The sequence below is a fragment of the Dipodomys spectabilis genome, unplaced genomic scaffold, assembly GCF_019054845.1.
Source record: "Dipodomys spectabilis isolate Male_0828 unplaced genomic scaffold, ASM1905484v1 ptg000002l, whole genome shotgun sequence".
NCBI classification, from domain to species: Eukaryota; Metazoa; Chordata; class Mammalia; order Rodentia; family Heteromyidae; genus Dipodomys; species Dipodomys spectabilis.
Genome location: NW_024870679.1, coordinates 1695671 through 1721382, shown reverse-complemented (window position 1 = coordinate 1721382; position 25712 = coordinate 1695671). Strand labels below are relative to the sequence as shown.

General features: G+C 36.6%; 1 protein-coding gene across 4 annotated transcripts in view; it reads left to right on the top strand.

Moving 5' to 3' along the window:
• The window catches only part of Rap1a (RAP1A, member of RAS oncogene family), a 73752-nt gene that overhangs the window by 33759 nt on the left and 14281 nt on the right, over positions 1 to 25712 (top strand). For 3 of the 4 annotated variants that reach the window (XM_042675284.1, XM_042675293.1, XM_042675302.1), the window contains exons 2-4: positions 14616 to 14699; positions 22316 to 22384; positions 25576 to 25632. In XM_042675284.1, the coding sequence (XP_042531218.1) occupies positions 14643 to 14699; positions 22316 to 22384; positions 25576 to 25632 (183 nt within the window). In that variant the 5' untranslated portion in view covers positions 14616 to 14642. Of the gene's footprint in view, positions 1 to 14613; positions 14700 to 22315; positions 22385 to 25575; positions 25633 to 25712 lie in introns of those variants that run through there. The other variant, XM_042675311.1, reaches the window with a different exon arrangement.

The following is a 25712-nucleotide window of genomic DNA, read 5'->3' as shown; positions in this document are numbered from 1 at the left end:
TAGCTACTCAGGAATATGAGATCTGAGGACCGTGGTTTAAAGCCCAGAGAGGAAAGTCCATGAACAAGTTAGCAGTAGATAATATTAGAAAATTAATGAACAGGAAGACAATCTAAAAAATAGATTAACCAAAAAGTAAGAGATGGAAATACATGAGAAGAAAAGAATATTTGAAAATTGTGGCAGAAACTGCTAGTTTTTCCTGAGAAACTTTCTCCCTATAATAGTGAAGGGATGTGTTAGGAAAATGCCTATGCTGTCCAGATAAAACTTCCATTTCACTGCCTTCTTGGTAGTGAGGTATATGTGTCAAGGTTTTAGCAATTCAAGATGCAAGTGGAAAATGGATGTGTAACTTCTAGATCATGTCGAGGAAGGGGTATGTTCTTTCCTTCCTTGTCTTCCCATGGACTGACTGGCATGTAGCACAGTTGGTGTGCTATTTTTGGCTATATGGAAGCAGTATTTTAAGGGTAACAGAGAAAAGGATATGAAAACTTGGCTCTCAAAATGCTAAACTGCCAAACAAACCTTGAACTATCCCTTCCAATTATTGCATGAAGGGGAAAAAAAAGTTTATGATCTCGTTGTTGCACTCTAAGTTATATAAGAGAAGACTTAGAGTTGTCTAGCCAGAATTCATGATGTGAAGAAAAGTCAAGTAAAGATAATATTTAAGATTACAGTATAAATTTTCCCAAACTGTGTGCAAATGGATTTAAATTCAACAAGGCAAATCCTGCTGGGCACCTAATGGCTTATGCCTATAATCCTAGCTACTCAGGAAGCTGAGATCTGAGGACCATGGTTGAAGCTTAGAGAGGAAACTCCATGAGTGTCAGTTAATCACAGAAAAGGCCTGAAATGGCACTGTGGTTCAAGCAATAGATAGAGTGCCATCCTTGAGCAAAAGAAGCTCTGGAACAACGCCCAAGACCTGAGTTCAAGCTCCAGGACCAGCACCAAAAAAGTCAAATCCTTAGCAAGATAAATAGAAATCTAAACCAATCAACATTTCATAGTTAAATTTTCAAGCAGTTCTATCTCAGAAACAGCCAGAGGAAGAAGACAGATTCTTTGAAAAGATATGCCATTAGTAGGATCTGAAAGGAAAATAGAAACCAAAAAGACAATAGAATGGTAAAGTGTATTGAGAGTATCTTGCAGGACTAAAGGAAGTGGAAAGTTAATGTAAGGAGACATTTCAGACAAATAACAGCTGGGAATTTTCACCACTTATTGGGCATCCCTAAGAGAAATTTCCAGAATATAAATGAGCAAAATAAACTTAAGAAAGGGGGGAAATCAGCATAAAAATAGAAAGCAGAGAAATAGAAGCCAGCAGTGAGATATTAACAAAGCAAATAGTTTCTTAGGAAAAAAAGAATTAACAAAATTAAAAATACTGACAAAATTGACTTGAAAGAAAAAAATTACATATCACAAAAAAGGAGATACAACAATGTGCTTCCAGAGTTGTTTATTATTATTTTGGATCAGTAAGGTGTGAACACAGGGCTTTGTACTTGCTAGAAAGGTATTCTACTTGAGCAGCACTTCAATCCCAGAGTTTATTCTTAAAAAATATATGTACTAACATTATTTTGTTCAGGGAAGTAGATTTTTATATGTTGTTTGAATAGTATAACCTTTCAAGACCACTTGTCAAATTTGTCAGAAGTTTTCCTTTTGAGTAAGAGGATTGATAAGAGATTTTGATAAAGTTTAATTTGAGAGATAAAGATTTATTTGGGAATAAAAATGGTATGTACTGTAGTGTTTTCTTTCTTAAAAAAAAAAAAATTAAAGCCAGGCACCAGTGGCTCATGCCTGTAATCCTAGCTACTCAGAAGGCTGAGATGTGAGAATAACAGTTCAAAGCCAGCCTGGGCAGGAAAATCCATGAGACTCTTAATGTCCAATAAACTACTCACAAAACCAGAAGTGGCACTGTGGCTCAAGTGGTAGAGTGCTAGCCTTCAGCTGAAGAGCTGAGGGATAGCACCCAGGCCCAGAGTTCAAACCCCACCACTGACCCCCCCAAAAAAAAATCAAGTATAATCATCAGACCTGTAGTATTATAGTTTAATATTGTTCGGCTGAGCTAAACATTATGCTTGTGAAGATATAGATGTACTGGCAACAGCTTTATTTTCTGAAAGAATGGTAACAAATAGTAATATCATCAAGTATCTCTCATGTCAAAATCTAGAATATTCTAAAACCCAAAACTTTTCAGGTATTATAATTTTGCAGTTTTTGAGCATTTAAGATTTCAGATTTTAGATGGGATATGCTTTACCAGTAAAGTCTATATAAATACTTCAAAATTAAAAGCAAAACAAAATCCAAAGTCTTAAGTATTTCTGGTAAAGAATACTCTTATTTGCAGCTATTTGTATGTAGGTACTTTGAAGTACACTATTCTAGAGGAAAGTCCTGAGTTGACAGCTATCTGCAGTTGCCTAGAAGGCTACTAGGACACATTATAGTAACCTCTAGTAAAGATTTTTTTTTTTGAAGAGTGAGAGGAGCAGTATAGAATAGGAAGGAGTGGAAAGAAAAGGGCATGAAACAGATTGACCAATTTGAGTGGTACATTAGGTTGACATTCCAGAATTAACACAACTATTATGTATTTGTACATATAGAAATATTTTACTATGTATTTAGAAAGTTAAGATTGTCATCTGCTGTAATCACAGTATCCAAAACCAGAGATAAAGAGAAGTATGTCTTATTTAGAAATGCAGAGGGAGGTACTCAAAGAAGCAACTGAAAGTTTAGAGTAATTGTAAATTAGGGAAATACAGTGAATGTTCTTTTATGTTAAAAGCTGTTGATAATACTCCTGATAGTGCTAAGTAAACATGAAGTAGTTGTTTTGTGGTGTTAGTGACTGAACTCAGTATTTTGGCATTCTGTGCACGTGCTCTACCATTGAGAGCTTAATCCTCAACCCCAAGCACACACTACTTTAAAGAGACTAAGAAAGACTGAATGAAACTTTATCAAAGGAGAACAGAATAATAACTATGTAAAATCTCATTTGAAGGAGTATAGAATGTAAGAGGAATTGTCTTGATTTTGTTTACAATAGTAGGTAGAACTGAAATCCAGCAAGTGGCCTCTACAAAGACAAATGGCAGTGTAAAGAACTTTCTGATTATTAGAACACCCATCAGTGAATGGACTATTTTGTGGTAGTAGAGTTCAGAGGGCTGAATATCTACAGGTGGCTTTTAGAGTGGATTGCTACAAATGAAAGTTTCTTGTGTGTTTCAGAGATTTTACATTAACTTATATTTGGATCAAAAGAAAACTCATAAAAAAATAACCCCAGCTATTTGTATAAGATTTGCTACATGTCATATAAATGTATTATTTTCTAGGTACTATATTTGTCAACATAGACCTTTCATAAAATCACCTTTTACCATTTGTGGATTTATTATTATTATTATTATTACACTGATTACTGATCTCTTTTGCCTTGCTTCTGTTACCTACTTTTATCACTCTTTCATATTATTTATTTTTCAGCTTCCAACCATGACTAACTTTGTCTATTTTTCCAGGTGGTTTTTAACTTTTATTAGTCTAGTTTATTGACGTTAGATTTTTTTACATGTTTGTTTGTACTTAGATCCTCCCCCCCCCCCCCCCCCCAATCTAGAAAGAGAAGCTGAGTGACAGTGGTACAGGCCTGTAATCCACTCAGGAGGCTGAAATCCAGAGGATCAAGGTTTAGAGCTAGCCAGGGAAGAAAAGCCCATAATATACTATCTCCACAATAACCACCAAAAAGCTTGGCTAGAGGTGAGGCTCAAGCCCTTTAGACCAGCCAAGCAAGGAAGCTGGGCAAGCACAAGGCTCTGAGTTCAAAACTTAATACCAACAAAAACAAGGGAAAAAAAGGTTCAATATTGTCATACATTTTCCAATAAAAACTAGTATACCTTTACTTCCTTTAGCTTCTCCCAGTTCAGAATGTTGAAATATTCAGTTTTTTTCCCCTCTAGATTTTTTTCATATATTATACAATTAGGGTGTTCACTATACTTTTTATGAATTGATTTGCTTGGTATGATTTGTGTTCTTATGTTTGTAGCTTAATGGTTTGAAATTCCTACTACAATATATTTAGGTGTGTATTTTTTTTCTTTTCACTGTGTTTGAGATTCATTATGCATACTTTGCACCTGAAGATTCCTAACTTTCTTAGTTTGCCTCTGTTCTTGTTTGTTTCCTCTGTCTTAATTTTTTAATTTTTAAAAATTATTTTTGTCAGTTGTGGAGCTTGAACTCTGGGCCTGGGTGCTGTCCCTCAGCTTTTGGACGCAAGGCAAGTGCTCTACCACTTGAGCAACAGCACCACTTTCAGTTTCTTGGTGCTTAATTGGAGATAAGAGTCTCATGGAGTTTCCTGCCCCACCTGGCTTTGAACCGTGATCCTCAGATCTCAACCTCCTGAGTAGCTAGGATTACAGGCCTGTGCCACAAGTGCCCAGCTTGTTCTCTTTCTAAACTTGGTAGCTGGTGAAACTTTGTGGTATTTCCTTTGTTGTTTCAGTCTTTTCTGTTGTTGCTGTAACAAAATAACTGAAACTGGGTGACTCAAAGAGAAGCTTGTATTTGCTTACATTCTAGAGGCTAGAAAATTCAGGAATGTACCAGTATAGGAATCTGCTCAGTTTCCTTGTGAATGCTTTAGAACATAGCAGAGGGTATCACATCGAAAGACAAGGAAGACAGAAAGAGCTTGCTTTATAACAAAGTCAATCCTGAGATACATAACCCAGAAATTCTTTAATTTGTGAGTTATTTGAGCTCTCACCACTGGGTCACCCTCCCCAAGGTCTCATCTCTCAAATGCCATTCACAATAAGTCTTTGCGAATTAAATATTTACTATTTTTTTGTCAGTCATAGTTCTTGAACTCAGCTAGGTGCTGTCTCTCAGTTCTTTAGCTCAAGGCGAGCGCTCTACCACTTGATCCACAGCACCACTTCTGGCTTTTTCTGCTTATGTGGTGCTGAGGAATCAAACCCAGGGCCTCATGCATGCAAGGCAAGCACTCTTATCACTGAGCCACTTTCCCAGCCCTGATAGTCACATTTTATATCTACAGCGTATCTTTTATATAGATATGACAACTTCAAGAAGTTTTTAAGCAGATTTTATTTATTTTATAGTTTTCTACAGCCTCCCTTAACTTTGTTAATTTTGTCTTTCTGTTTATTGAATTTATTGCATTTGAAAAATTGTTTTCCTCAGATCTGTGATTGTCAGCTCTTTTTGAGAATCACGGTTATCTTCTATTTATAGCAACTTACCATCCTTCATTGTGGGAATGAGTAGAAAGTGCATTTGGGCTGGCATGGTTTTAGTAGGTTAAAACTAATTTATAAAATTTACTTTCATGGATAATCAGTGCTTCATCATTGTTTAGCTTAGTTCATTTTAGTTTCTGATTCATCCATAAAAATGAAGATGAAAGTCCTAGTTCATTAGAATGTTGTGAGAATTAAAAATGTCAATACACATAAAAGTACTCAAAACAGTATTTTGCTTGTGGTAAGTAGGCACTAATCATTAAAGCTAATTTCTTCATTTGCTTACATTTTTTTCTAACTTTTTGTTACCTTTTATTGCCCAGTGATAAATTAATGTTTTCTTGACAAACTTTCAGAGGCCAGGCAGTAAATACTTTAGGCTTTTAGAACCATATGGACTCTGATGCAAATCAACTGACTTTCTGCGTCCTCAGGTTCTGTGTCCTGTAGATACAACCAACAATGTGGATTGAAAATACTCAGAAAAGCCGGGCGCTGGTGGCTCACGCCTGTAATCCTAGCTACTCAGGAGGCTGAGATCTGAGGATCGAGGTTCAAAGCCAGCCCAGGCAGGAAAGACCGTGAGACTCCTATCTCCAATAAACCAACAGAAAACCGGAAGTGGCGCTGTAGCTCAAGTGGTAGAGCGCTCGCCTTGAGCTGAAGAGCTGAGGGACAGCGCCCAGGCCCAGAGTTCAAGCCCCACGACCGACAAAAAAAAAAAAAAAAAAAAACTCAGAAAAGAAAGGCTCATCTATACTGAAACATGTATAAAATTTATTCTTGTCAAAATTTCCTAAACAATGCATTATACAGTGTAACAACTATTTATATAATGGTTAATAACTTCATGTAACATTAATATTGTATTAAGTATAATACCTATTGGGAGGTTGTTTCTTTGAGGATTTGTTGTTAGGGGAGTTAATTTTTTGAGTTCTTTTTAGATATGTGGCCCTTTTCCGTTGTATGGCTAGTAAAGATCTTTTTCCAATCCGTGGGCTTTCTATTGATCTTGCAACTATGTCCTTTGCCATGCAGAAGCTCTGCAGTTTCATGCAATCCCATTTGTCCAGCCTTTCTTTGATTTGTTGTGTTTCTGGGTCTCTATTAAGAAAGTTTCGGCCTCTGCAAAGGAGCCTTTGAGTTTCTCCTATTCCTTCCTGTAATGTTTTCAGGGTGTCTGCTTTGACTTCTAGATCTTTGATCCATATGGAGTTGATTCTGGTGCAGGGTGATATATATGGATCTAGCTTTAGTTTTCTACAGGTGTTTAACCAAATGGGCTAAAGACTTAAAGAGAGACTTCTCTGAAGAGGAAATAAGAATGGCCAGTAGACACATGAAGAAATGCTCAAATTCTCTGGCCATAAAAGAAATGCAAATCAGAGCTGGGCACCAGTGGTTCACGCCTGTAATCTTAGCTACTCAGGAGGCTGAGATCTGAGGATCATGGTTCAAAGCCAGCCTGGGCAAGGAAAGTCCGTGAGACTCTTAACTCGAATAAACCACTAGAAAACCAGAAGTGGCTCTGTGGCTCAAGTGGTAGAGCGCTTGCCTTGAGCTTGAAGAGCTGAGGGATAGCGCCCAAGCCCGGAGTTCAAGCCCCACAACCAACCAAAAAAAAAAAAAAATGCAAATCAAAACAACATTGATTCTACCTCACCCCAGTTAAAAAGGCCATAATCAAGAAATCTGATAACAGATGCTGGAGGGGATGTGGCCAAAAGGGAACCTTATTGCATTGTTGGTGGGAGTGTAAACTTGTTCAACCACTTTGGAAAGCAGTATGATGGTTCCTCAAAAGACTCCACGGAGAGCTCTCCTATGACCCAGCAATCCCTATGACCCAGCAATCCCACTTTTGGGCATTTATCCAAAGGATCACAAACAAGACCACACTAAAGCTACCAGCACAACTATGTTTATCGCAGCATTTTTCATCATAACTAAGATATGGAACCAACCCAGATGCCCCTCAGTAGATGAATGGATCAAGAAAATGTGTGTACACACACACATACACACACGCAATGGAATTTTATGCCTCCATCAGGAAGAATCACACCACCCCATTTGTTAGGAAACAGAAAGACTTGGAAAAATTATACTAAGTGAAGTAAGCCAGACCCAAAGAAACATAGGTCCCATGGTTTCTCTTATTTGCAATAACTAGTATATGTCTAGGATAACCTTACCAGACAAGTAGAAGAGGCCAAAAGCCATCCACATATGACCATATAAGATGGTACTAAGTGAAATTAACCCTAAGATAGAGACACAAGAGGGTTTATCTTTGTTGCTGTTGTTTTTAATGTACTTATATTGTACTATGTGATTTCTTTTGTTTCTTTTGTATGTTCCCCCCTATTGGTATAACCCTTGTTTTCACAGTATTTGATTTGTGTCTTGTATATACATTTTTCTGATTTGGGGAGGGGAAGAGAAATAACAAAATGCTGAAACAAGGATACAGGCTGACCCATTGTAACAATGAGATGTACAAGATACTATGCTAAAAACAAACTCTAGGGCTGTGAAGGTGGCTCAGTGGAAGAATGCTTGCCTTGCATGCATAAGGCCCTGGGTTCGATTCCTCAGCATCACATAAGCAGAAAAGGCTGGAATTGATGCTGTGGCTCAAGTGGTAGAGCGCTAGCCTTGAGCTGAAGAGCTAAGGGACAGGGCCCAGGCCCAGAGTTATGGCCCCATGACTGGCCAAAAACAACAACAACAACAACAAAAAACAGAACTCTATAACTTGGGGGGGAGTGAAGAGGTGGGGAGGGAAGGGATGGTGGCGGGGGAGACAAAGGAGGGGTTAACAAGGCTCAAGAGGAAATGTACTCATTACCTTACTCATGTAACTGTAACCCCTCTGTACAATATCTTTACAATAAAAAATATATATTAAAAATACCTATTACGGTCAACTATTTATATAATTGTTAATAACTTCATGTAACATTTATCTTGTATTAGGTATAATACCTGTTGGGTAATATAGATATTATTAAAGATGATTTAAAATATATGAGAGAATGTGCAGTTTTTATGTAAATTCTATGCCATTTTATAAAGGAGACTTGAGCATCTTTGGGCTTTAGTGTCCATGTGGGAATTAGAGGAACCAAGCAATCTCTGCATTATGTCTCACCAGTCTTTGTATACAGCCTTTGTTCAGAATTTACCTGTCTAGAGGATTGGGAACTATATGAATATGGAGATAGGGAATTGGTTTTTTTTGTTTTTTGTTTTTTCAGTCTGTATATAATGAGAACTTTTACAGTCCTCTAAGCAACTAGTATCTGCTTTTTAAAGATATTATTAGTAACCAGTTGAACAAAGATATTACAATTCCCTAAGTCTGGGTATAAGTATCTGGGTATAATGTATCTTGATCAGTGTCACCCCTTTCATCATTCCTCTCTATTCCTCCCCCCATTCCTCCCCTTGTTATAATTCTATTTTTACATAACTCATATATAGGACTCCATTTGCTCACCCTTCCTTTCTCCATCTTTGTGCCTCCCTCCCATACCTTCCCCTCAAACATTTTTTTTCAAATTCTTTATTGTGATTGATTACATAATTTCCCAAATTTCACAGTATTGTGGGATAGTGATGCTTTTAAAGTCACAAACACATTCCCTCAAACATTTTTAATGAAATAATATTTATATGACTTTGTATTATCCAGACGTTTGAGGGTTGGGAGCATGCGCTTAAGTGGGACAGCCTATCCCTGAGTTAAAACATAGGATGCAAAAGGAAAAAAAGTTGTTTTTCATGATGGTACACTATGAAAGGGGGGTAGTTCATTTTAGAAAGTTAAATCCTATTGCAATTTAGAATGCTGTACTCCTACCATGCTGTGGTAACAGGTCAGAGTTTTCTTCTGCAGTACTATGAACCCAATCCAGGGCTTTATGCTTTGTGCTCTACCACCAAACCCTGCTAGCCCCGCTTGTCTCTTGAAATATTCATGGTATCTGTAAATGTTTAAAGATAACAAACAATATGGTAAGAAAGTACCTTTGATAGTCCTTAACTAAAAGATTTTGTTACACAATTTCTTATTGCAACGAAATTTTATTTTAATGAATTTGTCTTCTAGGTTCAGTTCTGCAGGAAAAACGTTTGTCTTGTAATTCTTTAGTTTATGTATTTTGTGTTATTTGCTTCACATGGGCAGTCAAGCTACTTTAGAAGTTGTTTTGCCAAAGGAAGAATGAAAAATTGTTACATCTTGGACCATAATGTTAAGGATTTAAGATTGACTTAAAGCCTAAACATAGTGTAATGTTTATTCCTGTCCTTTGTATTTGTCAGGAAATCTTAACCAGAGTAAAAAGTTTTTGGTACTGTTTTGGGAATGCAGAGCATAAGAGATTTCCATAAAAAGGCATAGGATTTGCTTGGAAGACCATAGTGGTTTTCTAACTTGGCAGTAATGAGTTAGAACTAACTCCCTTTAGAAAGAAAATATTAATTCCAGTTATTCTTTTTTTAATTTTAATTTTAATTTTTTGTGAACATACTGTACAGAGGGGTTACAATTACATGGGCAAGATAATGAGTACATTTCTTATCAAGCATTGCAGCCTTATTCAGAATTTATGTGTGTGTTTTCATTTGTGAGCAGTTTTAATTATATTGATAAATATGCTTATGTTTACACAGTGATAATTCTATTACATTTGTAAATATTGTAAAATTTCTGTTTATAGTATTTAAAAACGGCTTTGAAGTTTAAATATCTTACCATTTCTTTTTTGGGGGGGGGTCCGGTCGTGGGGCCTGAACTCTGGGCCTGGGTGCTGTTCCTCAGCTCTTCAGCTCAAGGCTAGCACTCTACCACTTGAGCCACAACGCCACTTCCGGCTTTTTTTTTTCTTCTGCTTATGTGGTGCTGAGGAATTGAACCCAGGGCCTCAAGCATGCAAGGCAAGTGCTCTACCATTGAGCCACCTTCCCAGCCCTTCCTAGCCCTATCTTACCACTTTTGTTAAGGAACAGAGAACAAATATTTTGTTGTTGAGGACTATCCCAAATAATTTGATCATCTCTAAGTTCATTCCCTAATTTCTGCTACCCTTGAAAAACTGTGGAGGTATTAGGGGATGTAAATGAGTTTTGGTGTCTTAGGATTTACCATTTGGAAGTTACACATTTTTTTAACTACAGAGATGGTGAATTTCCATACTATTATAGTAAGAGCAGTCCCCAGACTTAAGAGACCTAGAAAGAAGGTTAAGAATAGGATGATCTTTCTGCATAAAATGTATGTATACTGTATTCAACTGTCAGTATTTTTATGTAAATGAGAGAAACACTAATACAAATTTGGTAGGCAATCAGACGTCTAGTGTCCAATACTCCCTTTTGTTTTTGCTTTTTAAAGTATCTGCTATGGTTTCAATAACTACCTTCTTCCATAACAATTACTTAAGAGCATATAAATGTATATGTATATATGTATGTGTATATATATATATATATACATATATATATATATATTTCATTAGTTTATTGTCCTTCCAGACTTTGTTTCTGTTAGGTGCTTTTTTGAAAGGCATCACAGATTTAATTTCTCCAAGAAAGTATAGTTTTTCTTTCCAAACCCTCTTTTGAATTTCTTGCTTAATTGAAGGTCTATTATAAGCAATTTGTTTTCTCAAGCTAGTTAGACAGTATCCTTTACTTTTCTTTCTAGTAACTTCTGAACAGTTACAGGGTTCTGCCAATCTTGCCTTGAGAAAAACACTACCCCTCATCACCATAAAGCTATGGTAGAGTCATGCCATCTCCCACCTGAACTATTGGCATTGGCTTCTGAGTGTTCTTTCCCGTTTGGTCTCTCCTTTCTTCTATCTATTTTATGTACTGTTACCAATTATTTTTCCAAAATGTAAGTGTAACCATAATAACTTTTTGAAAAGGAACTATTTTCTCCCCCTTGCTTACTGGATAAAATGTAAACTGACATGGCAGATGTCTTTGCAAGCATAAGTCAGTTTTAGTACCCAGCTCTATCTTCCATAGCTTTTTTATAAGCTCTGTGTTCGAACCACACTAACCCAAGTTGTATTCTGTGTATGTGTATATGTGTGTGTGCATGCACAAATGTGTGTATAGTGCTTTTAATTTATTAAGCTATTTCCTCAGAATTGAAAAACTATCATGGGAATCCTCTATCCTTTCATCCCTCCCTAAAACTGTGTCTCTATATTAACTTTATTCATATTATATTTTATTAGTTCTTTCTCCTGTCTAAATTTCGTGAAGATGGGAAGCATATATTTTTAAGTTTTTATTTCTACTTCTACTTTTCTGACTCATACTGTGGCAACCAGACCTAGAATGTAAATATTTGATTTAGATTAAAATAATCATTCATGTCTGCTATGTATATAAACTAGTACTGTCAAAAATTCTCCACTGAATTGTCTTAAACCAGTTCTATTAAACAACATGTAATAGTGTACCGTATAATAAAGCACACATATTTTAAACGTACAGTTTAGTAAATTTTAATACATGGGTATACCTATGCAGTTATTTCTGAAAACAAGACAAAGGTTACTTTCTTCATCTAGAAAGTACCCTTGTGCACCTTGATAGTCAGTCATCAACTCTTAAACCACCTGCACTGGCCTTCTGACATACTAGCTTAGTTTTGTCCTTCTTTTAAAGAATTTAGTAGGGCTGAGAAGGTGGCTCAGTGGTGGAGTACTTGCCTTGCATGCATGAGGCCCTGGGTTCAATCCTCAGCACTACATAAGCGAAAAAGCTGGAAGTGGCGCTGTGGCTCAAGTGGTAGAGCGCTAGCTTTGAGCTGAAGAACTGAGGGACAGTGCCCAGGCCCAGATTTCAAGCCCCATGACCAGCAAAAAAAAAAAAAAAAGAATTTTGTATCAGGAGAATCATATAGTATTTGTTCGTGTCTGGCTCATTTTCTTAATGTTTTTTGAGAATCATTCATGTTGTGTTCATTCCTTTTTATTACTGAATAGTATTCCATTAAATGGATATATTACCATTTACCCATTCTTGGATACTTGGATTGTTGCTAGGTTTTTTGCTATTATGAACAAAAATAAGAACTGAAGTGCATTTATCACTTAGCATATTTTTTTTTTTTGGTCGGTCGTGGGGCTTCTGGGCTTGGGCGCTGTCCCTACACTCTTCAGCTCAAGGCGAGTGCTCTACCACTTGAGCCACAGCGCCACTTTCACTTAGCATATTGTTAAATTTGCTGAATTGCTTTAGCTCTCTGTTAATGTTTTGTTGTTACATAACAGGTTAATAATTAGTCAGATGCTGTTGGCTCATGCAGATAATCCATTCAGGAGGCTGAGATCTGAGGATTGTAGTTCCTAGCCAGCCCAGACAGGAAAGTCTATAAGACTCTTATCTCCATCAGATAATCATCAAGAAACCAGAAGTGAAGCTGTTTCCCAGATGGTAGAATGCTAGCCTTGAACAAAAAAGCACAGAGATAGTGCCCATGTCCAGCACAGGGGAAAAAATTAGTAACCTATTTTATTTACTGGCTTTTTACTACAAGGGTGGGGAACACTTAACCTGATGGCTATACAGGTACACAAAATCATTTGGTCCATGATGAGACAGACATACATGATTTTTATATCCTTTTCATCAGCTGCCTGTGGCTGTCTGCCATTACTGATACATTTTGGGTGGCCACAAATGATGTTATAAATATACAAATGGCCTCTTGGCAGCAAAAATGTACTCCATCCCTATGACATGGAGATTAAAAAAATTAAGTTTATATTCCATTTGTCCTCTGTAACAACTTGACCTTTTGTTGTTGTTGTGGGGCCTGAACTTGGGGCCTGGGTGCTGGTGCTGTCCCTCAGCTCTTCAGCTCAAGGCTAGCATTCTACAATTTGAACCACAGCACCACTTCTGGCCTTCTCTGTTTATGTGGTATTGAGGAATTGAAACCAGGGGCTCATGTATGCACTCTACCACTGAGCCACCTTCCCAGCCCAACAATTTGACCTTATACAGTATATTCCTTTTTTTTCTTATTTTTTTCTTTAATTGTACTGGGTTTAATAGTACTTGCTAGGCAGATACACTACCACTTGAAACACAGTTCTAGCCTTTTTTTTTTTTTTTTTGCCTTAGTTATTTTGGGGATAGGATCTCACATTTATGCTTGGTTGCTAGACTTGTGATCCTTCTGTTTATATTTTCCATCTAGCTGGGATGATAGGTGCATGCTACCACGCCCAGCTTTTAGTTGTGATTGGGTCTTGCTAACTTTAATATTTAGGCTGACCTCAAACCACCAACTTCCTAATCTCTGCCTACCAAGTAGTTTAGATTAGAGGTATAACCAACAGTACCTGGTCAATATATTACTGTGTGTGTATGTGCGTGGGTAGATACATGGGTGGTAATTCTCAGGTGTATATTCAGGACCTTGCATCCTCTAGACAATTGGTCTACCATTTGAGCCATGCCCACCATCCTTTTTGTTTTTAGTTAATTGTTGGATAGGGTCTTGCATTTTTGCCAGGTCCAGCCTTGGACCATGATTTTCTTACCTGTGCCTCCCACGTAGCTGGTATACAGGCTTAAAACATTACACCCAGTTTGTTAATTGAGATAAACTCTTACTAACAATTTCCCGTGGGGCTGGCTTCAAATTACTGTACTCTTAATTTCTGCCTTTTGAGTAGCTGGAATCATGTTTGCTCTACCATATCCAGCTTAAAGTATATTACTAATATCTTCCAATACTGGTTAGCAATTTATCTGTTCTCCTGTTCATGATTAATAATTTTAAGGGTGACCTGTTTTCCTTGGTTCAGCTATAGTGATGGACAAAATAGTATAGAATTACTAGATAATACTGTTTAGGTAAAACAATAAGCAAATGAAATACTATGCGCTTTTATATTACAGCTCATGAGTGAACAGTTCAAGAAAATATAAATGGTTTGAATTATGACTTTGCAAAGAATTGAGTAAATCATCTTGTCTTTTAATCAAGCATTCTTAGAAGTAACTTGAACAGACTAAAGATTGGCAGAGATCTTCAACTAGTTTGGATGTCTAGCAATAATTTTACAAGTCTTTGTGAAAATACACATGATTTTTACAATATGGTCTCTAGTCCAAAATAGATAGTATCAAGGAAAAAAAGAAAAGCAAAACAAAATCCCATATTTGTTTTAATAGTTGTATATTCTTTTACTGTTCCTAGTATGTTTGTTAATTCTTTTTTTAAATTTTTTTCAGAGTGTCAGAATTTAAACAAACCACACCATGCGTGAGTACAAGCTAGTGGTCCTTGGCTCAGGAGGCGTGGGGAAGTCTGCTCTGGTAAGTTATCCACTAACTCATTAGCATTTAATATATAGAATTTTGATTTTTGTCTGCTTCCATGTTTCTAGCACTAAAAGGAAAATGTGGCACTTTTTGTAAACATAGTATCTGATCTATATCTATAAAGACACATCATTCAGTAAATGTGGATAGTTCTATATCTGTTATTCACTTATTCCTTTATTAAATATTACTTATCAAACATCAGTATTCATGTTTCAAAGAGGAAGGTGATTGTTTTCATTTTTAAGGAATTTCACATTCTCATGGGGAAAGTGTTCATTACAGATTCTAACGAAATCATTTTTCTTCTTCCTGCACCACAAATTTGCATGGAATGAAAGTTACTTTTTAAAAATATTTCCTGTGTTGATTTGTTAAATGATTTTGAAGATTCTATTATTGCCAGATTCTGGTGTCACAAGCATAAAAAAAAATAGTCACAGTCTCTCATACCATAAGATGTGGTATGATAACCATGATAGCATGTGGTACACATACAATCAAAGAACCACTTAGTTGTAAATGTGAGAGGAATACGCTGAAAGAAAAACACAAACTGTTAAAAAAAAAAAAAAAAAAAGAGCCTTGTGACAAGTGGACCTAAGTTAGCCTTGAACAGGTGAGAGAAAAGATTGGGATAGCTGAGACAAAGCTAGCTGAGGAAGGATTAGAAGGAAGTGAAAGAACAAAGGACCAAGTCATGACAACCCTATCAGAACCTGAAAGTTATTTCTGATGACAATGAGAAAACATTGAAGGTAGCGGTTAGTGGGGTGGAAGTGGGGGAAATTGGTATGTTTTAGTGAGTGCACTTTTTTTTGACTATTTTGTGTAATTTAAGAGAGAGACAGGGAAAGTGGGAGGATTAGAAGCTAATGATCTAGATTATTGTTCCTGAAAGTAGGTCCCTGAGGAAAAAGAGGAATGTTGTTATTTGAGGATAAAATAGAACGTAGAATTAACTTAGTGATAGATTAGTGGGAGGACCTATAAGAAAGGAATAATTACTTCAAACTTCGTAAGATAATTCAAGTAAATACATCAAGTAAACACATGGATCTTCAAGGTCAGAATTTAAGAGACTTGTGATTATTTTAGGTGACATTAATATATTGGTAGGACTTAATTTCATAATAATGACATTATAAATATAAATTAGTACTTTTATAAGAATGTTTGAAAATATCTATTTTTCAAATATATAACGTCCTTTAATTTTTTGAAAAACTAGCTTACTGCCAGTTTCTTACTGGTAGCTTTTGCCTGTAATCCTAGCTACTCAGGAGGCTGAGATCTGAGAATTAAGGTTTGAAGCCAGCCTACGCAGGAAAGACCATGAGATTCTTAGCTCCAGTCAATCATCAAAACCCAGAAGTAGAGTGTGGCTTGAGCCCTGAGTACAAAAGCTCAGAGACAGCACCCAAGCTCTGAGTTCAAGCCCCAGGACCAGCACCAAAAAAAAAAAAAAAATGGATTTGCATTAGTTGCACAGGGAGAGATTTCATTGTTAAATTTTCAAATTTGTTTTTATCATGTATTCTACTCACTCTCATCCCCTCTGTCACTCTCCCTTCTTGCATCCCAAAATAATTCATCAGGTTACATTGTCCTAATTTCATAGTTGCAAGCTTAGTATTTCTGTGGAATTCAAACCTCTTTTGTACTGCTTTTAAATTTACTGCAACCCCTCAACAGCCTATTTCTCTTATCCCATAGCCCATACTCCAGTTAACCAACAGCTTTCCTTGAGGTTCTTAATGCTGTTTTCGTAGATACTTGCAATGTATTACAAAGTTATTCACACTTTTTCCTTTCTTCCTTCTTCTCGTAAGTAGTCCCTTAAATTTATGTTGCATGTATATCCATATATATAATTATGAATAAATATGCATGTACATTTTTGAGTATATATACATGTATGTTTATGTGTATATAAGTATAGGTCTAGCTTCCACATATTAGTGAACATGTACAATATTTTTTTTTCATTTCCTATGCTTAAGTAGTCTTGCTTCTTCAATTGCGTGTCCAATAACATGTCCTCCATTGTATCTATTTTTATGTAAATGTTATGATTTTCATTTTTCTTTGTGACCATAGTGTTATGTTCACCACATTTTCTTCATCCATTCATCAGCTATAGGCTTCTCAGCTGATTCTATCATTTGGCTATTTGAACAGTGCTGCAATTAGCATAAATACCTGCTGACTTTCTGTATGGTGGAGTCAAAGAAATGTTAGAGGTTCAATTTCAGTATCCTATAGGTGAATAGTTTTTCCAGCACCATTTATTGAAGAAGCTATCTTTTTTCCATTGTATATTTTTTACTCTTTTGTCAAAAACTAGTTGGCTGTAGAATTGTGTTTTTATCTTGGTTCTTTCTATGAATAAATTCTGTTCCGTGGGCATGCTGCCAAAAGCAATGTACAGATGTAATGCATTTCCATCAAAATCCCAGTATCATTCTTCACAGAATTACAGAAATTAATCTAAAGTTTGTATGGAGGCATAAAAGACTCCAAGCAGAAAAGGCAATTCAAAGTAAAAAGAGCACTGTTGATGGTTTCACAATACCAGAGTTTTGAACAATCCTCTGTTATTCTAATGGGATTTCCATTGTAAGTTATTTGTCTCCTCCTTTGTAGCTTTCAATATTCTTTAATCTGCATATTCAGTGTTTTTACTATAATGTGTCTAAGATTGTTTCTTTGATTTTGGAGTTCTATAAGCCTCTACGAAACTGATGACACTCTGGAGGTTAGGGAAGTTTTATGCCATTATTTGGTTGAATAAATTTTGATGACTTTAGTTTTTATTCTGCCTTGTCTTTAATTCATGGATATGATCTGGTAGCATCCAAAAGATCTTGTAAGTCGCTTTTAATATGTTCTGAGTGTATGGGGTTTTTTAATGTCTTTGTTTGATCTAATTTCTCTGCTTTATTCTCGGTCTCTGATACCCTATTTTCAAACTTCTGTTACCTACTTTTTGATTAAGTTTTTCTTCCTCTTCACTCCTTTGTAAGTTTGTCGTTGTGGTGTTACTGGTTTTTACAGGATCTTTGTTTATTCATGAATTTTATGGTCTTCCATTGGGGCTTATGCATCTAGGTCTAGGATTTGCAGTGGTTTTAATCCTCCATATACTTTCTCTTTGTGGCTTCTTGTTACTTTTTTAAGATGGAGTGATGACTGGGTTGATGTATAGATTGGGAAGGTAGGTCTCTGTTTTCAAATAATCAGTTCCAGTGCTCAAGACACCACTGGTACTCCACTTGGTGTGAGGATGCTTGGCTTCAAAGGCTTTTGCAGGTGGTAAATCACAATCTTGTGTTTGTGTTAATTTCTAATGACAGGTTACTGATTCTGCTCTGATCTTTTCATATGAACATAGAACCTAAAGTATACTACTGGAATAACACTAGGTATTTGGGTATATAGGGTGAGAAATGGTGGGAACTAAGCTTTATGGAGATACAGGAGCTGTGGTAGGAGATAGTTTTATGAATTAAGAGTTCTCCTTGTAGATACAAAAAAAAATATAAAAGGAAGGGCTGTGGGAAGGGGCCAGAATGATGATTCAAAAAGAATATTAAAGGTAAGTAATATGGCCAGGTGCCAGTAGCTCATGCCTATAATCCTAGCTACTTAGGAAGCTGGGAACTAAGGATACCGGTTAAAAGCCAAACTGGGCAGGAAAGTTCATGTAATTCTTATCTCCAGTAAAACTACTCAGAAAAAGCTGGAACTGGTGCTGTGGCTCAAGTGGTAGAGTGCTAGCCTTGTGCACAGACAGGCTCAGGGACAGAGCCCAGGCCCTGTGTTCAAGCCCCAAGACCAGCAAAAAAAAAAAAAAGTAATGTGATTTGGATATGATGGTTTCACATAAAAGTAAGGAAGGAGGCAAAATATGATTAAATGTGAGAGAGTAACAAGTCTATGCTAGAATACAGAAGTTAACAGGTAAATATTTTTAAGTAATTTACAGAAGAGAAAAAAAAACCATACAGTTAAAACCAACACTTAAAACATTTGAACCAATATAGGAACAAAGACAAACTATGTACAACAAATAGGAATTTTCAATTGTTCATGTATGTCTACAATTTATATAGATAGAGATAATTTCTGCAGGTTTCAAATGGCTGTTTTAGTAGTAAATGTGAGGGCTTTGCTTTCCCAGAAGACTTTATATGGAGAAAGGGCCTTCACAGTTCAAGCTGTTGGCTAATGGCTAGTGCCTCTATTTGGCTCATCAGGCAATCCCAAGGCAACTTAGTTGTCAGTTGTGGTGCAAATGCCTCTGTCTAATGGTGGGCTCTGCCAGACACATTTGAGCTGCCTTAGCTTGGCAACACATCCCACAGATACACCAAGTTTATGAGATACAGCAACATTTTCCATGTGCTCTTGTTTGCTGGCTTGTTGGGAACTTTACTCCTCAGTCTTCCACCTGTTGAGTTCCTGTACCATCTAGCTTCCCGATGGCAACCTGTCTTCCGACAGTATAATTTTTTTCTGTTCCTTGCCAGCCACTCTTCCCTCTCTTCCCATGCCTCTTCTTCCCTACTTTCTATGGCAAAATGTCCTGTAGATTGTGTCTTGACTCTTGGCTTTCAAAACATCCTTCTCAAGGAGCAACTTTCTGTCATTCTTGGATACAGAAGACACAGAACATCTAAATTACCATAATCCAGTCTCTCTTAGCAGATTAGTCCTCACCTTCCAACTCCTTGAGCTGGCAATAAGATTTGCTGTTTGAAAGTTTTCCCAAAAGCTAAATTTGATAATCTCTCAGTGGGACTTTCTGTTTCCCTGTACCAGCTGGGAGATACTGATAATGGGCTACAAATTCTTTGCCACTTTTCTTGTACATTGATTCTCTTTGTGATTTTTCTGGGTCCTGTGAACTGCTTGTAGCTTCTCCTTTCCTCTCTTCTTTGTCTCCCTAAACTCAGTGTGTGTGAGTTCTGGTCCTAGGGCTTAAACTTGGCCTGGCACTTTCCCTGAGCTTTTTTTGTTCAAGGATAGAGCTCTACCACTTGAGCCGTTACTATACTTCCAGCTTTTTGGTGGTGAATTGGAGATAAGAGTTTTATGGACATAAGTTCATATGTGCACAATATCAGTCACTCTCAAAGATACATTTTTTTACATTTTTTACAGTGACAAATTTTTCAAAATGTAATGCCTACCAGTAGCAGTTACAGAATTTTGACACATAGAGTAGAATACTATAAAAGCCACTAACCTGTGCACAAGAACTCTATATAAACTTAATATAATAACATTCAAGATGTATCATTTAGAGAACATATAAGGAAGTTACTAAATAGTGTAGAATATCTTTTGTGCTTTATTGTTGTTTTGTAAAGGAAGAGATTTGAGGAGAAATGCTTAAAAAATAAAAGATTGTTTCTGCAAAGTTACGTAAACAACAGCTAACATCAATTGGGCATAGGATTGAGTAGCTAGGAACAAGGGTTGTAAGTTAGATAAAGTTGTAAAAATTCTTAAGAATGGAGGTTATCTAAAGAAAAGAATGACAGGAGAGTCCACAGCTGAGCTCCATATGTGTTAAAAATAGATAGATAGATTAGATAGATAGATAGATAGATAGATAGATAGATAGATAGATAGATAGATAGATAGATAGATAGATAGATAGATAGATAGATAGATAGATAGATAGATAGATAGATAGATAGATAGATAGATAGATAGATAGATAGATAGATAGATAGATAGATAGATAGATAGATAGATAGATAGATAGATAGATAAGATTGAGCCTGGCATCTGTGACTCACAGTGCCTGTAATTGTAGCTACTCAGGAGGCTGAGATCTGATGATTGCAGCTTGAAGCCAGCCTGTGCAGGAAAGTCTCTTGAGACTCTTGTGTGCATTAGCCAACAAAAAAGCCCAGGGAGCTGTGGACCAAGTGGTAAGCTCTAGCATTGAGCAAAATTACTCAGGGACAGTGCCCAGGCCCTGAGTTTAAGCTCCAGGATCAGCACCCCAAAAAAAAGAGTATTTAAGGATTCATCATAGAAGAATGTTATCTTACGCTAAATCCAAAATGTTAGGTGATACGACAAAACTAACAGGACTTAAGAAACAAAGAACTCCCACTCATCTGGTTGAACCACTACTAAATATCCCCATGCTGCTGATCACATATATGGTATATAACATGTGAACACCGTTATATGTTACAGACTGTGATAGACAATTTGCTCCAGGAAAGTTAGAATGAACTTGTGACTTTAAATGAGCATCATTATTCCACAATACTGTGAAATTCCAGAAATTATGTAATCACTTAATCACAATAAAAAAAAAAGAACCTCAGGGAAGGGAGGGAGGGAGGGGATGGTAGGGGGAAAACAATGGAGGGGGTAACAATGTTCAAGAGGAAGTGTACTCATTACCTCACTCATGTAACTGTAACCCTCTGTATAGTATCTTTTCAATAAAAAAAAAAGAATTATCTTATACTTCGCTTAAATATACAGAATATTATCTACTTGTCTTCTTGGAAGTTAGGTATAAGAGAGGAAAGAAACAGGTTAATGGGCCTGATTTTATTTTTAAGGTATAATAAGATTAAGCATAGTGACTCATTAAAAGTATTTGATTATTTTTCCTTTCATTTTGTCAAGAATGTTTACCTTTTTATTTAAAGAAAATACTTTTCAGTTTCACATCACAACCCTTAAACTTTGGTTTTACTAAGTAAAGTAAGGAATGCTTGAATACAAGCACTACAATACTTCAATAGTTGCTACAAAATGATTAATAGCTTAGGGATAGTATATACAGCATGGATACATAGGACATAGGAATGATTCATGTCCTATGTGGAAAAGAGCCAGATGGCATGAGCTTTCATCATTGTATTTGGAATGTAAGTATAAAACTTATGAATTATGGGCTGGGAAGGTGACTCAGTGGTAGAGCGCTTGCCTTGCATGCATGAGGCCCTGGGTTCAATTCCTCAGCACCACATAAGCAGAAAAAGCTGGAAGTGGTGCTGTGGCTCAAGTAGTCGAGTGCTAGCCTTGAGCTGAAGAGCTGAGGGACAGTGCTCAGGCCCCAGAAGTTCAGGCCCCATGACCGACAAAAAAAAAAAACCAAAACTTAGGAATTATTTATTTCTAGAGTTTTCCATTTAATGTTACTGGATTATAGTGGACTAAGTACATGAAACTATGGAAAACTTTAAACTTTTACTTCATCTTTTGCTCATTGGCTGGCATTCTGCAACTTGAGCCTCACTTGCAATTCCCCTTGATTTCTTCTTTTGGTAGCCAGGATTAAACTTACTATAGAGAGCTAAAATAATATATTACTTAACAGTGTAATAGCAACAGCCATATTGATGACAGTTTTTCAAACATAAGAATCTTTTTGTAATAAGTATTCTTATATGTGTATTTGTATTAGAAATTAATAATGATACTTCATGTGTTACCCAGAATTTTAACATAATTTTTATTTAATCTTTACAACTTTTGTGAGGTTAGGCAACATTCCAGGTTTGATTTTTCTTTCAAATCTTTAACTTTTCTCTTTCTCTTTTGTTTTGTTTTGTTTATTTTCCTCCCAGACAGTTCAATTTGTTCAGGGAATTTTCGTTGAAAAATATGACCCGACGATAGAAGATTCCTACAGAAAGGTAAAATTTAAACTATGTACATACATACTTAGAAATAGTTCATTGTGGCTTTAAAACTTGATCCATAGAATTACATCTTTAAAATATTTTTTTTTTTTTTTTTTTTTTTTTTTTTTTTTTTTTTGTCGGTCGTGGGGCTTGAACTCTGGGCCTGGGCACTGTCCTTCAGCTCTTCAGCTCAAGGCGAGTGCTCTACCACTTGAGCTACAGCGCCACTTCCGGTTTTCTGGTGGTTTATTGGAGATAGGAGTCTCACGGTCTCTCCTGCCCGGGCTGGCTTTGAACCGCGATCCTCAGATCTCAGCCTCCTGAGTAGCTAGGATTACAGGCGTGAGCCACCAGCGCCCGGCTACATCTTTAAAATATTTTAAGAAAAATATTTCAAGAAAGCCAAGTGCCAGTAGTGACTCATGCTTGGAATCCTAGCTACTTGGGAGGCTGAGATCTGAGGATTGCGGTTCAAAGCCAGCCCTGGCAGGGACATCCATGAGACTCTATCTCCAATTAGCTACCAAAAAATCTGGTGTGGCTTAAGTGGTAAAGCACTAGCTCAGGGAGAGCACCTAGGCCAGGTAGGTAGGTAGGTAGGTAGGTAGGTAGATAGATAGAGAGATAGAGAGATAGATAGATAGATAGATAGATAGATAGATAGATAGATAGATAGATAGATAGATAGATAGATAGATAGATAGATAGGTAGGTAGGTAGGTAGGTAGGTAGGTAGGTAGGTAGATAGATATAAATTTTTTTAAAGAAATGGTATAAGTGTTTGGTATCTACTTTTAGAAGTTTCACCAGCTACTGCTTACATGTAGAGAGCTCTATGTTCTATTGATTATTTGTTCTTTTTTTTTTTGGTTGGTCATGGGGCTTGAGCTCTTCAGCTCATGGCAAGTGCTGTACCTTGAGCCACAGCGCGACTTCTGATTTTCTGGTGGTTTATTGAAGATAAGAGTCTCACACTTTTACCTGCCCAAGCTGGCTTTGAACTGTGATCCTCAGATCTCAGCCTTCTGAGTAGCTAGGATTACAGACGTGAGCCACCAGTACCTGGTGATTATTTGTTCTTTAATGGATACTTTTTAAAAAGTACCCTTTTTTTTTTTTTCTTGCCAGACCTGGGACCTCCCAGTACCTAAACTAAAATTTTTCATGATTTTGTTTTACAAGTACATTTGGAGAGTGGGCACTATAAAAGAATAGCAGTTGAAATTATCCCACTGAACCCCCCCCCCAAAAAAAAATAATTTACTTTCAACAGATAGGAAAGGATTACATTGTTAAATAATCTGCTTTTAGAATTTATCTTTAGTAGTCGTATACCTTCAGTTAAGTTCATCAAGATGTAAGCTGGAGGCATGGCTCAGGTGGTAGAGCTCTTGTCCAGTTCAAAGTCCAGAGTTCAAACTCCAGAACCTAAATCAGTCCATCAATTACTCAGTCAGTCAAGTCAGTATACCGGCAGAGCAGTTTTGCTATTCAAAATATAGTTGTGCTCTAGATACATGTGAAACTACAGACCTGGCTCAGTATTTCCTTTACATCCTCTATGACAGTTTTACAGGTAAACCACATTGCCCCACATCTGGTGGGATGTTGACTTTGTAGCACCACCAAGTGCTTCTTATCAGTCTCTGTCTTGACACAGAGGCAGAGGTGTAACAGCTTGACAGTTAAAACATTTACTTTTAGATGACTTTTTTACTGAAATTTCCCCAAAATAAATTTATAATTACATCTTTAGCCACAAAGCAAGGTCTCTTTATAGAATGCTGAAGGACTTTATTAATTTCTTCTTTATTAAGTTTATCACATAGTTGATAATTGATACTCTTTATGCCAGCTTTCTCTTCTTTTATAAACAGTGGGAAAATGGAATTCATTATACTCAGTTTCACCTTTACACAGTTTTTCTAAAGTCTTTGTTTGTTTGTTTGTTTGTTTGGGTCTGGTCGTGGGGCCTGAACTCTGGGCCTGGGCGCTGTCCCACAGCTCTTAAGCTCAAGGCTAGCGCTCTACCACTTGAGCCACAGCGCCACTTCGGCTTTTTTCTTTTTGCTTATGTGGTGCTGAGGAATTGAACCCAGGGCCTCATGCATGCAAGGCAAGCGCTCTACCACTGAGCCACCTTCCCAGCCCTGGTGCAGAAAAAGCTGGAAGTGGTGCTGTGGCTCAAGTGGTAGAGCCTTAGCCTTTAGCTGAAGAGCTGAGGGACAGTGCCCAGGCCCAGAATTCAGGCACCATGACTGGCAAAAAAAAATAAATAAAAATTTGAATTTGTACAACTTCCAATCTATAATAAATTGGCAAAAATTTCTTTTCCCTAAAATTTTTTTGCATGCACTTTAAGCCACCTAATACTTTGTACTTCATTTTCTGTGAAAATTACAGAAATACAGTATGCATGAGTACATGGTCTGAACACCTCTGATAAGAAAAATCATACATGTTTAGGATGGATAGAATTCAGCACTGCACTGTAGATGCTTGATAGAGCTTTCTCCAACTTCTGCTAGTGACATTGCTTTTCTTTTCAGTGTTGGTATTGGATTTTGAACCACAGACCTTGTGCTTGCTAAACAAGGGCTCTGCCACTGGAGCCACATCTCTAATCCACTATTTGCTTTGAGGGAGGCAGATTTTCCCAAAATTAAGGGCAGAGAGACAGCAGGTCACACAGTGATTTAAACACAGTTGGTGATAATGCAGGGCAAAGAGTGTCTCCACATAAATGGAGCTGTGAAATGAGTGACTAAGAATTTGTTTTTCCTTTTTAAATTTCTTTTGATTTTTTTTAAATTTGTTTTTTTTTACTACACTCAGTCAAAACTGTGTGTAATAAACTCACAAATAAGATGAGATTACTGTATCATACAATATTTTCTTTTGTTAGAATCATATCTGTTTTCAGTTTTTCTTAAATTCCAAAATACATCCATTTCTCTTCTAATAAGAACAAATAAGAGAATATCTACATTCAACATTAACCATCCTGGCTTCTTTAATATTTAGGCAAATGTACTTAAAGACTCTTGTTATTTATTGTGGCATCAAGTTTAGTCTTCATTAACATAGCAAACTTTGAACTGAAGGACTATTTCTTAGTAGTTTTGGATGAAAACATGTAAAGAAAGTGACATGCTGATGTTAATCCCCTCCCCCCTTTTTTCCTTTTCTTTTTACCCCCTCAGCAAGTTGAAGTAGATTGCCAACAGTGCATGCTGGAAATCCTGGATACAGCAGGAACAGTAAGTTATTTTGTCTCATTTTTTTTTATATATTTTAACTTTTAAGTAGGTTTTATCTGAATAATTCTATGTAGAAGCAC